This window comes from Trachurus japonicus, chromosome 2 (assembly GCF_045865225.1).
Source record: "Trachurus japonicus isolate A0001 chromosome 2, Traja_1.0".
Classification (NCBI taxonomy): Eukaryota; Metazoa; Chordata; class Actinopteri; order Carangiformes; family Carangidae; genus Trachurus; species Trachurus japonicus.
Window position 1 is genome coordinate 12,789,412 of NC_140908.1, and position 17,155 is coordinate 12,806,566.

At 43.9% G+C, this 17,155-nt stretch overlaps 1 protein-coding gene across 2 annotated transcripts in view; it reads left to right on the forward strand.

Annotated features, from left to right (window-relative positions):
* The window catches only part of LOC146990932 (activin receptor type-2A), a 40,523-nt gene extending 24,451 nt beyond the window's left edge, over positions 1-16,072 (forward strand). Inside the window, exons 5-12 of one of the 2 annotated variants that reach the window (XM_085801601.1) lie at positions 1,682-1,705; positions 7,818-7,961; positions 8,188-8,331; positions 11,422-11,567; positions 11,669-11,783; positions 12,736-12,874; positions 14,021-14,151; positions 15,128-16,072. In XM_085801601.1, the coding sequence (XP_085657727.1) occupies positions 1,682-1,705; positions 7,818-7,961; positions 8,188-8,331; positions 11,422-11,567; positions 11,669-11,783; positions 12,736-12,874; positions 14,021-14,151; positions 15,128-15,322 (1,038 nt within the window). In that variant the 3' untranslated portion in view covers positions 15,323-16,072. The remainder of the gene's footprint in view (positions 1-1,681; positions 1,706-7,817; positions 7,962-8,187; positions 8,332-11,421; positions 11,568-11,668; positions 11,784-12,735; positions 12,875-14,020; positions 14,152-15,127) is intronic. The other variant, XM_085801608.1, reaches the window with a different exon arrangement.
* The last annotated feature ends 1,083 nt before the right edge of the window (positions 16,073-17,155 follow it).

A 17,155-nucleotide genomic window follows, 5' to 3' on the forward strand; every position in this document is an offset into this window, starting at 1 on the left:
GGAGCCAGAGACGAATGCAGAACACATTCACACCGCCGATTTCTGCTTTTTGGGGGTGAAACCACGTCGTTGGCTGCAGAACACCACACCAGGAGGCTGTTTATTATCAAACAGCTGAGGCAACTTTTGCATAAAATGAGCAGAAGATGAACAGTTGCATCCTGTCATTATTATAATTTTAGATTGTAGAAGTACCACCCCCAAATCTCTTATGTCGTCGTTTCAGTCACATGTTCCTCTGCAGTAAATGAGTTCCCTTTGCAAGCTAATGAAACATGCAGTTCTTCATGATGCAAAAGTAATTGTTCCCACCTAATGATCATTAATGGGCCCATTATCATGGCTCTTGAATTTTATGATGGAAAAGGCACAAAAGAAAGAAAGAGCTGCTGCTGTGCTCTCTCATATAGTTGTCAGCTTTACATTAGGCCAGGCCGGAGATGGAGGATGGAGGGGGGAGTCATAAAAAAAACAAGGCTTTTTTTTTCTTTTTCTTTTTTTATTTGTTATTACATCCAACAAAGGATGTTTGATTTTTGTGGACCACTCACTCGACTTGCGCAGTCCTCAGAAAAGATCCATTTCAAATAGATATGCAGGAGATTCTATGTGGCCCAGTAACTTTTTTACAGCGCATTGTGGTGGTGTCATTGTGATGGCGGTCCATCTGCCGAGTGCATATTTGCCACCAAGCCTCCATTATTCACACCACAGCGCGAAGTGGAGGCAAACTGGAATTGATTCTGTCTGAGTACACAGACCCACAGCTTTCACACGGAGAGAGAGAGACCTGCAGCACTTAAACATAAGTCTGCCCTCTTTTTCTTTCTCTTTTTTTTTTCTTTTCCAATCTGGACCCTATTTTCTCATCTTTATCCATCTCACCGATCAAGTCTCACTACTCGTTTATTACAAAGCGAAGCTACAAACATCATGAGGGTGCAGCTTTCCAAAGAAAGCGGTCTCCAAATATCACAGAGAGCCCCCCCACATACAGTATTTAGATTTTGAGTGTGTTCCCATGTGAGATCCATCAAATCCATACGTTAGAGAGTGAAGTACGAGCAGCTGCAGGAAGCTTTAAATCTCCTTCCATTTGCTTGTTTGGCTCGCTACCAAAAGAGAAAATGTGTTCACCACTTCTTCTTTTATCATAGTTCCTGATTTAAAATTGAAATATTATCAATTTCTTGCACAGATATGTATTTTTTTAATTTGATCTTTTAGCATCAGAAACACTTTCTTGTGTATCTTTCTATTTGTCTTTGTTCTGTGCTCTTTTTTTTAACATTTCTGTGTCTCCCATGATTTTGATGGGCACACACACCAGTCTTGTCGTCCTAAACTTTGAATTTGTGTGTTTTCGGTTTAATGGTGATGCAGGAACATCTTTTTTTTTTTCCTTTTCCACATTGTTTCTGTCCATTTCCGAGCATCATTTAAGTTGCTGAACTGAACCATCCTTCCCTTGGGTCCATGCTTATTAACAGCCCCGGCGTCTGTTGGAGAGTCTCAAACCGTATAGCCGTGGAAACGCCGGTGTGGAGCACGAGGGGGGAAGAGACGTTTGTTCAGGGACAAGCCGTCATCTCCGACCTTTTATCAGCCTCTATTTCATCCACTAACTGACAGAAAAGAGCAATAATTTCTCTGTTTGCTTCTTATGTTCCTTTTCAACAAGCACGCCTTTCACATTATGGTAGAGGTAAGAGCAGTTTAACTGAAGTTGAAACACTATTAGTTTTTCCCCTCTTTTTGGGTTCAGAGCTTGGTATGAATTCTCCACCTCAATCTCAGACCACCATTTTGTTCTTGTCTTTGCTTTTTCGACAGCATCTTGTTTACTCAGTTCGTAACACATTTCTTTATTTTTTCTGCCTGGTTTATTGCATGGATGGATGTCTTTTGTGCTCCCTGCTGAAAATGTATTGTGCATGGTGGAAAGTAGCCAACATGGCTCCGAATGCAGCCCCCCTTTTCTTTTTTTTTTTTTTGGGTATGAATGTCCATCTGTGATATTTATGTAACTTATTGTTGGTGATGTGACCCAGTTTCCAGAACGGTATCTGCTCAGACCTATGGCTCACCATGTTCCTGTTCCTCATGCACAGACACAAAGCTGAAGGTGTTTGAAACTGAATCTGCAGCGTGTTTTTTTTTTTTTCCATTTCACATGCAGACTGAGGAGGAGTGCGGATACATTTTGCATAAGTAGGAGCATTGCCACTTATCTGGAACATTTTTCAAGTCAGAGAGTGTAAATTACTTAAGTACAAGAGGAGCGTAAGCCTTTCGCAAATGTACTTTGGCTCAAAATTGGTCAAATTGGAATAGAAGTGAGGCTGCAGATATCAGTGAAAATACTCACTAAATAAAAGCCCGGCTCTCTCAGAGAGTCTCCACTCTATCCTATTGTCAACTCAGGATTTCATCTTATCTCTTTTTAAGGTCACGTCAACAACTTTTTGTGTTCGACACGACCTCAAGGTATGACCTCAAGATATGAGGTTTGGATGCTAAAGTCCTGAAGAACTGCACATTGGACTTTATATCGCTGTATCTGCCCCTTAAAGGGATAGTTCAACATTTTGGCAGCTTCTCCTATTGCCATAATCCCTATAGTCATAGCAGTAGGTTCATTACCTTTAATTATCGGTGCATGTTGTTTTGAGATCAGCGGGGCAGAGACGCGAGCTGCCTTGTCCCTCATCAAACTCATCAAATACACAATCCAACAACTCCAAAACGCTCTTGTGGACAAGTTGTGACCTGCACATGTATAAGTATGTAACTACTTGCGCTTTTGAAATCACTCCACCCAGCAGCCATATGTTGAATGTAGTTCCGGCTGCATTTGCCTCAAGAACTACTCAGTCTTGTAATGTTACATGATTATTTCATAGCGTGGTGAATGTACAGGTCACAACAGTGTGTATTTGATGAGTTTTAAAGGGACAGGGGACCTGTACCATTCACCTCCATTATTTTCACTGAGCAGCTCACGTCTCTGCCCCGCTGACCTCAAAACAACATGCACCGATAATTAAAGGTAATGAACCTACTGCTATGACCATTGGGATTATGGCAATAGGAGAATTTGCCAAAATGTTGAACTATCCCTTTAAACCCAGGACAAACCAACCCGGGCCTAAAGGAGCTGTTAGGGTGTAATAGATGAACGTGTAACCTGATTAGGCCATTGGAGATGGTTGAGGGTTGGGAAGAACGGCGTGAAGCAGCAGATTCTGTTTTCCTGTTTCCTGTGGTCTGCTGACTAAGTGTAATGCGTCCCCGTTTGAGGCCACGGCGCCCTGTGATCGGACAAGGGATCCGGTGACTCCCGGGGGGGGGGGGGGCCTAGCCTAGCCTGGTCTGGTCTGGACTGGGCCGGGCCGCTCCATCAGGCTGAAGTCTGGAAAACAAGACCTTCCAGAAACAATACAGGAAGAAAGAGAGAAATGAGTCTCACAATGACTTGTTCTTAAAGGACAATTCCAGGCGAATTCAACTCTGGGGTGTATTTTTCTAACATTTTAGGTCTAAAAGAATGAATCTGAAGATTTTCAGTTTAATCGCTCCTGTTTTGCGGTAGTCGCGTCTGTCCCCGCATCGCCACGGCAGCAATGAATGGGAGTGGATGTAAGTTCCTCTGTTTAGGCTGTTTACATCCCTCAAAGCTGCAATTTTTTTCCACAGACAGCGTCAGATGGCGACTCAAACATGCACCGAGAAGTTTAATTACTTCAAGCAAGCCAGAAATTCCTTCTTTTAGACCTAAAATGTTAGGAAAATACACCCCCGAGTTGAATTTGCCTGGAATTGTCCTTTAAACCACATCATCATCATCATCATCTGCTGCAGTCGTAGGATTCAGGATCAGGATCGACAAACCCGTCAGTCGTCATCAGTCACATCAAGATCACGGTCAAAGTCAGTCACTCTTGTTGCCAAGGCGTCGCCACGGCGCAGGAATTCACCTCGGCTTCAGACGTGACGCCGACCCGCGGCGAGCAGAGCAGCAGCAGCAGCAGCGGCGGCGGTATTCCAGCCAGACCCGGTCCCTCAGTGATCATTTCCACATGCACATCATTATCTAGAGCCGCTATCACATATTTCACCCAGCTCCACAGATGCACAGGAATTTGTCTCTGTGACATCTGTAGCGGAGACACACTGATGTCTTCCATTGTAACACAACACAGAGGAGACGTATGGAAGAGGGAAAGATGACACGGCACGACTTAGTTATCCTGCACCTGAGTTTGTCTTTGTAATTGACTAACAAGCTGCATGTTGAAATTCTCCTCGGATGATTAAAAACTCTGGTCTAAAACCCAAATGGATCCATAATTACCCTGCTAATAATAGAAGTGGGCGGTGCAGTGTCGAGCAGAGTCGCCTTCACAGCTCAGAGGTTCCAGGTTCTGGTTCTGTGCGGACTCGTTCCCTCCGGATCCTCCCGTTCCCCCGGTAGTCCAAACACATGAAGGTCAGGTGAAGTGGAGATTTACAAATCACAATCTGTCTGCATAAAGGATAAGATGCACAGATTATAGACGGATGGATGGATGGATGGATGGATGGATGGATGGATGGATGGATGATGGATGATGGATGCACTGGAATCACACGTTTTCTCGCTGACATTTCTGCAGACTAATCAGTGGCAGAACAAGTGCTCCAGTTATCTTTTTTGAATTGGAAATCCTATAATTAACAATAATGAACATTTATATGGAGATACAGATAAATGAATAAACGGATGCCGATGGTGAGTGTTTGGATAAAACACTCATTTCCCTAACAAGTCATGATGAATAATAATAATAACTGCTTCAAATGCCAAGCTCTGTAAACGGAGTCAAATAGTTTTTTTTATTACATTTCTGGCCCTTTTATTAAATACACAAACTCCAAAACGCTCTGGTGGACAAGTTGTGACCTGCACATTCACCACACTATGAGATAATAACAGAACGTTACCTGACGGAGTTGTTTTTGAGGTAGTTTTTGGGCAAGTAGTCTCTGCATTTGCCTCTAAAACAACTCTGTCTGGTAACGTTGTGTTATTATCTCATAGCGTGGTGAATGTGCAGGTCACAACTTGTCCACCAGAGCGTTTTGGAGTTGTTGGATTGTGTATTTGATGAGTTTGATGAGGGAAACCAAGAAATCCCATTAGCCTCCGTAGCGTAGCTCTGAGCAGCTCGCGGCTCTGCTCCGCCGTTCTAAAACCAACTTGCACCGACAAATAAAAGTAACGAACCTACTGCTATGACTATAGGGATTTACCAAAATGTTGAACCATCCCTTTATGCTTTTTCTTCCATTTTTCGTAATCTAAACAACAACCTCACCCCTCCCCGTCTGCTGTCGATTTACTCTCAGTTATTAATTATCTCAACGAGCCACGTGTCGTGTGTGAGGTATAAAACTCGCAGCCTGCCAAGCAGCCAACGCTCCGACTTTAGTGGATAAATCAATAAGAGTCACTCACCAAACTGGACGATAACTTTCTGATATGATGACGTAAATGTAACTTAAATGAAGTGAGTGCACTCTGGTGGTGAGCCAATCAAACCCCGAGCTCAGCGAGGCCGACTGAACGTCTGAATGATAGAAACTTCCCCCTGAATTCTTTGTTTTCCGTTTCCCCCTACGAGGTGGCGACTTCGGAGCATTTGGGCCCGAGCTGTAATCCAACCTCAGCGCCATCGTGTGTAATTTTCCCCATCATTTGGCTGGCAGCGGGTGTGAGAGCAGAGTGTAGAGACAGCAGGTCTGCCTCGCAGCTCTCCGTCAGAGGGAAAAGGCTTTAAGTAAACACACTGGTTCCCAAGTCAAAGCCTCTTCCCCCCCCCTCCTCCTCCTCTGCTGCCCACATGGAAAACCTGCTGCACATTTCCACCCAAAAACAACAACAAATACAAATACTTTCCTTTATTCATATGAAGCTGAAATGAACAAGCAGGCGTTCTACTCCAAGCTGGATAATGGGTTGAACTGGCTACAGGTTCACTCCATTTGTCTGTTTACTCTTAGCTATTGATTATACTGGAATAAACTCTTGTTCAGGAGCATCTGAATAGCTTTATTTCTGCAAAATGTTGCAGTGAAGTCCAGCCATTCAATTACCTGTTTCCCTAATTTTATCTATTATAAAAAGAGCTCCTTTTTTGAATAAAGGCCAGACTTTTCTTCTCATTTCAGCTGTATCTTCTTTTCAGCTTCACTGAAGGCCAAAGTCGGCATTAGATTTCCACCCATAAACGCTGCTAAATGATAAACAGTTTGCTTCTACGGCAACGGTAACCTTGTCAGGACGGGTGGTAAAAAGCCGAAGCCACGTCTCCTTGTTTTACTGCACATGCAGTGAAACGCAGCGCGGGCATCACCCAAGGTCTGTCTTTAAGGAAGGGGGGAGGGGCTAAACAATAAACCAGAGGTCATCCAGCTTTTCTTTTTCACAGAAGTCGGTCTGAGCGTCATTTCTGTTCTCTGTCACTCACACCGGCAGCGAACCTTGTAACTCACAGGGAGGCGTTTCACAGGAAATGCAGAAAAACAGGCTCCCACTGACAAGCGGTGCACTTCTGATTTATTGTCACGGGGGCTCCGGTGGGTCCTCGGGGGCCTTTTGGGTCTTCCAACTTGCTCCGGCTTATTGAACACCTTGTAAGCCTTCAGTTCAAGTAAAAACATGAACGTTGCTTCCTTTTCTTTATATTTTTTATTTTCCTTTTACTGACAGCAGGTATACACAGAGGCACAGGGATTTTACAGCAGCGTATCTGGTTTCATCAAAGGCCATCAGTCATGTGCTAGTCTTTCTCCTCTACCTTTTATCCTGTGGAAATGTGACTCCCTCGCTGCATGCTTCTTTTTAACCTTCCTCTCCTCTCTCTCTCTGTCTCTCTGTGAGTCTCTCTATCCCCGTTCGCCCTCTGTCCTCCTCTGTGAAGTCACATGTGAAAGTGATCAGCTTAATCCCGATCACCAGCTGTGTTTGACATGCTTTAGATTTGGAACACTTGGCTTCCTTTGCTCTCACTTTTGTTTATGGGATTAGCATGAACACGCATGCATGAGGCTTGACCTCGACCCGGCTGCTCAGTGTCTTTTTATTTTACATTTAAACTCTTTCATATTCATCTGGCCTGCTTCTCCGTGTGCCTTGCTCACGGGTAGTCGATGCTTTTAAATCTTCTCCCCCTCCCACTTTTTCCTGAGCGGGCTCATTGGATTCAAACTGGCAACCTTCCAGCTACAATCCTGCCTCTGTAAACTCAAGCCCCGCAGGGTTTAACTGAATTTAAAAATGAATGAATCCGAGCCCTGCTTGGTATGCCGTGTCCTCACCGCTGAAAAATTTCACAGTAATAATGTTTCTAAATTCAAACATGCAGCACTTCCTGAACCGGGGCTTTTCCAAAAGTGCTTTAACAATCAAATAAAGCAAATAGAGCCATAAACTAAATAAATGAAGTAAGATTTTAAAGAAAAAAGAAAAAAGAAAAAGGCACAGCGCCATTAAAGATGACAAAAGAGGCTAAAAACAGTGCGGTGGCAAAAAAAAAGAAAAAGTAATAGGAGGACATCATCACATAAAAGCAAAGTCTATAAATGTAAGTTGTAAGATGTGATTTAAGATGTGAAGATGATATTGATTTTGCCGGTCCGAGCTCCTCAGGCATGTTGTCGCTGAGCCAACAGCCCGGTCACCTTCACTGGAAGCCAATGCTATTTTAATGCTCTACCAAAAAAAAAGAAAAAACAGAAGAATAACCCCGTCCTCTGTCTGTTTTTTTTATTTTTAGGATCCCGGACCTTCACCCCCGTCCCCCAGTCTGGGACACAAACCCCTGCAGCTGATCGAGGTGAAAGCCAGGGGGCGCTTCGGCTGCGTGTGGAAGGCCCAGCTGCTCAACGACTACGTGGCGGTGAAGATCTTCCCCATTCAGGTGTGGAAGCTGCTTCTGTTTTACTTCAGACGTTTTTCTTTCCCCTCCATGTGATGACTTAGTGATGTGTTTAATCATCCTCAACACTTCCTGTCACCTCCCCTCGCTTTTGTTCCACCAGCTCTAGTCGTTTGCTGTTGTTAATTGGGCGAAAAACAACATCTGCATGTGTTCTCTCTCCCTCTCTCCCTCTCTCCCTCTCTCCCTCTCTCCGCTCCTCGTGCAGGACAAGCTGTCTTGGCAGAACGAGTATGAGATCTACAGCGTGAGCGGCATGAAGCACGACAGCATCCTCCACTTTATCGGCGTGGAGAAGAGGAACAACAACCTGGACCTGGAGCTGTGGCTCATCACCGCCTACCACGACAAGGTACGATGCTGTACTGTGCTGTGCATATACCACCTGCAAACAGCCACGACTTCTCATCCAGTTTAATCACAGCGCTCTTAAAGGGATATACTGTAGGTTTAACCGCTCCAACATGAGACAAGGGCAGGAGTTAATATTCTGAGGAATACCAACACTAGCGAAGGCTTTTCTCACATTAATTATGAATGTTGTAGGTTTTAGATTCTGCAGTTTCTCAGTAAATGCTTCCAGACTTTTTTTAATCTAAACAGCATGTGCATGTAAAGCCTTTAAAGGGATAGTTCGACATTTTGGCAAATTCGGCTATTGCCATAATCCCTGTAGTCATAGCAGTAGGTTAATTTCCGCTTGTTATCGGTGCATGTTGTTTTAAGATCAGCGGGGCAGAGACATGAGCTGCTCAGTGAACACAATGGAGGTGAATGGTACAGGTCCCCTGTCCCTCATCAAACTCATCAAATACACAATCCAACAACTCCAAAACACTCTGGTGGACAAGTTGTGACCTGCACATTCACCACGCTATGAAATAATCATATAATAATATAATTATGTAACATTACGACACATGAAACGAAGCAAATACTTGGAACTACTTGCGCTTTTGAAATCACTCCGCCCAGCAGCCGTGTCTGGAATGTAGTTCCAGCTGCACATTTGCCTCGAAAACAACTCAATCTCGTAATTTTACATGCTTATTTCATAGCGTGGTGAATGTGCAGGTCACGACTTGTCCATAGAGTTGTTGGATTGTGTATTTGATGAGTTTTGAGGGACAGGAGACCTGTACCATTCACCTCCATTGTGTTCACTGAGCAGCTCACGTCTCTGCCCCGCTGATCTCAAAACAACATGCACCGATAATTAAAGGTAATGAACCTACTGCTGTGACTATAGGGATTATGGCAATTGGCGGATTTTCCAAAATGTTGAACTATCCCTTTAAAGTCATAGGAAAAAACCGCAAAAGAAGCTTTTAGATCAATACTTATGTGCAGCTGATGGAGAAATCTGACAGGAAGTATCACCACAGAGAGGTGAGAGCAGTGGCGCATCCTTGTATCTGAAACTGTTCACACAATGAGCCTCCACAGCTCAACACTAGGTCATTTGTGCGACACATTCGCATAGTAAGAGGAAAAAAAAAACTGTCACAAGTCCAAAAAACCAGAGAATAAATAGTCCTGCCGTGGGTTTTTAAATATATCTCGGCGGAGAAATCTGATTACGGACCAGCTGCGTGTAAACACGCGTTTTCTCCATAACTGTTTACGACGGTGCGCGTAAACAAATTCTCTGATTTCCTGCTTGATTTCTCCCACTATCCACATCCAGTCCATATCACTTGTGTTTACATATTTGCCTCCATGTGAACACGGTGGCATCGTGGTCTTAGTGTATCATCTCATGCTTATTGTGCAGTGATTTACAAACCTTCCTAACAAATAAATAACACGCATCACATTGTATTGATTCTGTCCGGTGCCTTAAGAGCTGAGCCGTAATTATAAAACACTCGCCGCTGGTTTTTAAAGCCTCGGTTGCCAGGCGAAGGAAGACTCCAGCGCCGTTAGCCTCGCCGTGCTTCACTCTCTTCAGCCTGAGTCTTTGCAGCATCTCGGCCTCTAAGTGCCTCTGTGTTTTGAGGGTCATTACCGACAGAATGGAGAGCGATTTCAGCGCATTTCCTTTTCCTTGAATTTCCCAAACCCCGGCCCCGAGAAAGTCGAAGCCGTGCGGCGCGCTTAAGAAACATTCCCAGGGTGGATAGCGGGTGAAAAATGAAAGGCTGTGGGCGTGGCGGCCCTGTAGTAAAAACTCTCAGCCATTCAACCCTGTGCAGGCCTGTACAGTAAGTGCTACTGTGATTTGTAGCTCTCCGAGTGGAAATAACATTAAAGGAATTTGTTTTAGAGGCGTTTTTAAGAAAGGCCACACGCCTGGGAATATATCATCAAGATGTTTAAGTGCCTTGTCAAGCCTTTGCTGTAATTATTTTGTAAGTCTGTAGAAGATTCTGACCTACAAAGAGCTGTTCCCTCCTGAGCAGGGCCCGTCTAAATGTGTGACACGGCGGCTGGGGCTGACCTCGGCTTGTGTAACACAGCTGGAGCGCTGATTGCAGGGTTCAGCGTTTCCCTGACAGCTGATTTACCCTTCGGTGTTTGACACATTTTATGCAGCCCGGCGCGTTCGGATCTGTTCGAATGCTTCGCATCAAAGGATACCAACCAACCGCGTGTGCATCTTTTTCATATTTTGGACAATCGGTGGATAATAAGAATAAGAATAAGAATAAGAGCATCTTCTAAAGGGATGTGGTTTGATTTGTTATAATTGAAGAGAAATAAACAGCAAACACAAGGATATTTATCCAAAAACAGGCCTGAGCTGATCAGATAAGACGTTTGTGTTCATCTGTTGGCGCTGCCTGCCCTCTGGTGGTCACTTCACCGCACTGCATCTCTGTGGCCGTTTGCCAGAAGTGACCTTGTATCATATTGACATACATTATGTAAGAACAAAGATGGTGCACGCTGGATAGAGGCATGAAAGCTAAAACCTCTGCAGAGTTTTTCTAGAATTATTCAAGAGCCGTCTGGAGACGGGTCTTTGCAGATAAAGAGGCGGACGGTGTCAGCAGATCTCTCCCTGATAAATACAGATTAAAGAAGAGTCATTAAGCGCCACGACAACAAGTAGATAAATGAGCGGCATTTATCACGGCTCTGTTATTCATCCTGGAAGGTAAATGTGCAGGGAGTTTGGGCTGGGCGACAGAGGTGACCAAAAGGACTTTGCTGTGTTTTTAAGAGGCTGTAGATGTGGTTTTATGGCCCAGCGGTGAGATGTAAAGCTCCGACTTTGATAATCCGCTCTAAACTTTCCATATTCTGCAACCTCACAGACGCCGTCACACGGAAACCGCTTTATAGCCACGTCCCTTATGATTTACAACGCTACCCACAAGCTTTAGATGCATTTCAACCCATTCAGGGCATTGCTGTTACTATGGAGACACAGCCATCACTGTGTGTGTGTGCACTGTACAGTTCTTCAGCATTATATTTGCCCCTCCTCCCCCTCCAGGGCTCCCTGACAGACTACCTGAAGGCCAACGTGGTGACCTGGAACGAGCTGTGCCACATCGCCCAGACGGCGGCCCGCGGCCTGGCCTACCTCCACGAGGACATCCCAGGACACAAGGACGGACACAAACCCTCCATCGCTCACAGGTCTGAGAGGCTTTTCCAGCTTTTTATTCATGAACGTGCTGAGATGTCAGGAGTTATGTGATGTGTTTGACTTATTTCTTCTTCTTTTTTTCGCATCTCAGGGACATTAAGAGTAAGAACGTGCTGTTGAAGAATAACCTGACGGCCTGCATAGCTGACTTCGGCCTCGCCCTGAAGTTCGAGGCTGGGAAGTCAGCAGGGGACACACACGGACAGGTGAGGTTTAAACTTTACAGCTCAGTGTCAAACTACTGACCACTCATCCATCTGCATCTCCTCAGAGTTCTGTCAGGTGCCACTTGCCACAGTTCCCAGTTCATTTGTATATATTAAGTATGTGTCTTCTTATATTTAGTTTGTATTGTCACTCATAGCTGCTGTTTTGCAAAAGCTAATGGTGATCTTAATAAACTAAACTAAAACGAGCCATTCCAGGCATAAAATGTATACAAATGACTCAGTCGGGTTTACTTAAAAAAAAATCTTTTTTATAAAACACATCTGGCTGGTTACACTGTGTGAAATGTACTGAATCAGCGCTGACGCATCTGCCCAGGTGCTTTTTCTTTCTGGCCAGGTTCAGACTGACTTCTGTGCCACACTTTGTGCCGTCTCTACTGTTGTGAAGCATGCACACAAGAATTGTCCAGTGTCAATCAGATTAAGGCATATGCAGGAGCATCTCAGTAAATTGGAATATCATGGAAAAGTTTATTTATGTCAGGAAATCAATTCAAAAAGTGAAATTAATAATGTCTTTACAGTATTTATTTCATATATGGCTTACATTTAATAAAGACCTAAAATTCAGTATCTAAAAAAAAATTGAATATTACAAAAGACCAGTTAAAAAAAGCATTTTTAATATGGAAATGTTGGCCTTCTTAAAAGTATGTCCATCTATATGCATTCAGTACTTGGTTGGGGCCTTTTTGACCTGAACTACTGGAAATGGACCAATGAAATTCTAGTTTATTGAGATGCACCTGTACATGCCGAAGAAAACCGGTTTCCTTTTTCTTTTTTCAACCAACTGTCAGGTTGCTGCTTATCTTATAAGATGATTTAAAAACAGCTTTTGGAGCATGTTTTGTAGTGTAGCTTGTAGTTTTCATGTGTAGTCTCATTTCAGCTAAATGTTGACCTTTGACCTCTTGCCCTCTCGCAGGTGGGAACGCGGCGCTACATGGCGCCCGAGGTCCTGGAAGGCGCCATCAACTTCCAGCGCGACTCCTTCCTGCGCATCGACATGTACGCCTTCGGCCTGGTGCTGTGGGAGCTGGCGGCGCGGTGCACGGCCGCCGACGGTGAGGCACAGACCCAAACGCTCAGGGGCCTCATTTATCAAAGAGCGTGTAAAAGTCCTCTTAAATTTTCAGTACGACGGAAAGGCAAAATGTGCGTACGACCAAAAAATATACACTCTTTTCAGATCTATCAAACTCCGCGTACACACGGCTGCACGGTATTTCCCTTGATAGATCACACCGGACCTGAGAAAAGCGTGGATGAGAACACGCCTCATACCCAGCCCCCTAAACGGCCCCACGCAACCATATGTGGTCAATGCAAATCAGTTACGTGCATATTAAGTAGCCATGTGCACTCTGGAAACGTGTGGAATGACGTCAGTGGAAGACGGTGAAGACAACAGACGGACGGAGAGCGGAGAAAGAAGCGGAATTTCTCTGAAAGCGAGATACACGGTAACACGGCAATATCAGTCAGAAACATCATCTTGCATTGAAAGGCTACAATAAATACAAAAAAACTCCCAAATCTAAATGAAACAGAACAGAAAGAAGAATCAATATCAATATTGATTCTCTCAATATCAATATGATATCAAAAGAAAACGAAATTCGTTTTATAAAGCCAGTATTTAGGAGCAAACTAGTGTAAATGCACAGGGGAAAAATCTGAGTCGCTGTGCTTTTCATGTAAAGTGCCGACGTCAACACGTGTGCGGTGGTGGTGGTGGTGGTGGTGGTGGTGGGGGGGGGGGGGTCATCATCACCACCACTTGCTACTTCAAACAGTGTCCGCGCTCCTCTCTCCCTCGCATACTGCAGTTCTCTGACTCTGCAGCGGCGTCGCCAATTCCTCCTGTTCTTCAAAAAGCGTGTAAATGCCGGTACGCCATGGTCGGACTGGTCGTAAATTTCGGCACTTTCTCCCGACAGGTTTTGGTTTGATAGATCCCAAATTAGGCGGAGAAAAGTGCGTACGCACAAAACGGGGGAAAGAGCGTGTAAAAGAGCGTGTATCCACAATGATAAATGAGGCCCCAGGTCGCCATGTTGTCAATGTGTTATAATTCCAGATGAATCATTTGAACTGTGGACGTGTGGTTGTGTGGTTGTGTGGTTGTGTGGCTGTGTGGCTGTGTGGTTGTGTGGTTGTGTGGTTGTGTGGTTGTGTGGTTGTGTGGTTGTGTGGCTGTGTGTGAACAGGCCCAGTGGACGAGTACATGCTGCCGTTCGAGGAGGAGGTGGGACAGCATCCGTCTCTGGAGGACATGCAGGAGGTGGTGGTGCATAAGAAGCTGCGGCCCTGCCTGCGAGACTGCTGGCAGAAACACACGGTGAGCCCCTCCTTTAAACACTGGTTAAATAACTTAAAGGAATAGTTCAACTTTTTGACAAATTGGCCCATTGCCATAATCCCTATAGTTTTAGGAGTAGGTTCATTACCATTAATTGTCAGTGCAAGCTGTTTTTAGAACAGTGGAGCAGGGCGGGGAGCTGCTCAGAGCTACGCTACGGAGGCTCATGGGATTTCTTGGTTTCCCTCATCAAACTTATCAAATACAGTAGTTGTGACCTGCACATTCACTACGCTATGAGATAATAAAGGAACATTACAAGATGGAGTTGTTTTCGAGGCAAATGCAGAGACAGTTTGCCAAAAAACTGCCCCCGACGGTAACGCGCGTCAGCAGTTTTGCATGAATTTACCTCCCAATGCGCGTTACCGTCGGGGGCAGTTTTTCAGCAGACAGTCTCTGCATTTGCCTCGAAAACAACTCCGTCTTGTAACGTTAAAAAACAGCTTGCAGCGACAATTAAAGGTAACAAACCTACTCCTAAAACTTTAGGGATTATGACAATGGGCCAATTTGCCAAAATGTTGAACTATCCCTTTAACATCGAGTTTGGCTCTTGAGAAACTGACCTATATTGCTAGAAAGAGGGCTTCTGAATTTGGTATTTGGTATGTGAATACCAAATGTATGCTGTAACCTATATTAGAATACTTTTTAAATCTTTATTTGTTTTTATTTAATATTCATTTCACAGTGATTTGTTGACTAATTAGTGCAATTTAATTTATCTTTTTAAATGAATACATTTTTATTATTTAATTTTTGCTATCTTCATTTGTTTAATTATTCATTTATTTAGGTCCTTTTCAGTGCCATATGTTTAGGATCTTCAAATTGTTGGATGTTATTGTATAAACACACCAATAAATATACGTATGTTTAAAAAAAAAAGAAACATATAAACTAAAACCTGATAATGATTATTTATTGATTGATTGATTAATTGATCGATCAGGGTCTGGCCATGCTCTGTGAAACCATCGAGGACTGCTGGGACCACGAGGCCGAGGCCCGCCTGTCCGCCGGCTGCGTGGAGGAGCGCATCGGCCAGATGCAGCGCCAAGCCCCCGTCATCGGCCCCGAGGAGATCGTCACCGTGGTCACCATGGTGACCAACGTGGACCTCCCGCCCAAGGAGTCCAGCTTATGATCGGCCCGATCGGATGACGACACAGCGGATGAGCTGGCAGGAGCACGGATCAACACGAGGGGATGAACAGCCGACCCTGGTTGGTTGGCGCAGTGGGTTTTTCTTTTTTCTTTTTTTTTTTTTCTTCTTCCTTTCTTTACATTTTCCGTTTTATGTTTTTTTTTTTCTTCTTCTTCTTGGTTTTTTGTTCCTTTAAGTGCGGGCCGCTACTCACGTTCAGGAAACACCCTGCGCCCACCTCACCATCAGTTTCTACCCACCTCATTTTGATATGTGTGCCTAAGGATTTTAACATTTTAAAACGGTCGGCGCTCTCTCATCCCGAGCAAAACGATTCAGGATATTTTACGACGACACGACGGCGTCGCCGAGTGACAGTGCTGACACGCTGGGACGACGACACTTCAACACTTTTATCATGTCTTTGTTTTTATATACATACATACACATAGGAGGGCAACCTGTTCTGCTCGGTTTTCTACGGAGAGAGGAGATCTTGCAGATGAATTTCACAGAAACTCTCAGTGCATTTTAGTGTAAAAAAGAAAAGAGAAAAAAAAGAAAGAGAAAAAAAAAAGACAAGTACCCGGCTCTCAATACATTTGCTGTTTTCCTGTGTGCATTTTTTTTGAAGAAACGACTATCGTTCTGCCAATAAGCAACGGCTTCTGAATGTTTATAGTGTAATGCTGCTGTACATAGTGTATTATGGACCCAGACAACTTGGTAATCAAGCTTATTTTAAAGGGGTGAGGGGGGGAAGGGGGGGTGGGGGTCCATTTTCAAGCATTACAACGATAAAAAAAAACCATAAACCTCCTTCAACCAGGTATACCTCAGTTCAGATGGACACAGTTTAAATTAGTCCCTCTCCCTGTTCACAGTCAAAGCTCTCTCACCTCCCACAACCTTGGCTCTTCACGACATCCAAACCAACCTGCTGTCAGCCATGGCGCTCATGGGTAATGTAGTCAGCAAAGTCTCGACACACATGGCCATACACCGTTAAAAAAAACTCCCTTATTCCTCCCCCTTTTCTCAGTCTCAGTTTGACCCACTTTGATTTGTGACTGGAGAATAACTTTCTCCTTCTGTTAGTTTGTTTATATATATAAATATATATAATTTTTTTTTTCCTTTTTGAGATTTTGTGCTGACAATGGAAAAAAAAACAACCCCCCATAATGAAGTTGTCGTTAAAAGTGATTTTTTTTCTTTTTTTTTTGGTTTGCCGTGTCAACTGTCAACGGAGTAACGAAATCTATCGCTGACAAGTCTAATTTTGGCCGTGAGATCTGGATATACACTCTTATGTATTTATATCTCTCTGGATTAGCGCTGGGTACCAACTTATTGATACCTTTCATTTTTGGTATCAGTACCAAATCAGATGGTTTTTAAAGAAAAGAAAAGAAAAAAAACGCTTCAAGGTCGTTTTTTTTTTTTCTCGGAGCTTCTTGTTCTTGTTCATTTTGTTAAATCATGTGTGTGGTCTGATTCTATTTAGGAAAAAACAAAACAAAACAAACAGATAATGAAATAAGACTTCCGATGTGTTTAATTTTAAGAAAAGGTATCATCAGAACTGAAGTATCGGGGGTACCCAGCCCTACTTTGGAAATCGTACCTGTATTTAGCTGAGCCAGCTTTTGCTTTTTTGATTTGATTGCACACATCTTTTTCTGGATTACTATCAAGAGTTTCTGCTCTCTTTTGATACACCTCAGGAATCTTTGCTACTCACTCACTCACTCACTCACCCACCCACCCCTCCTCATCCTCACCTGTCTTGGACTGGAGTACTTCCTCTCTGGCTGACTCATCACGCCTCCT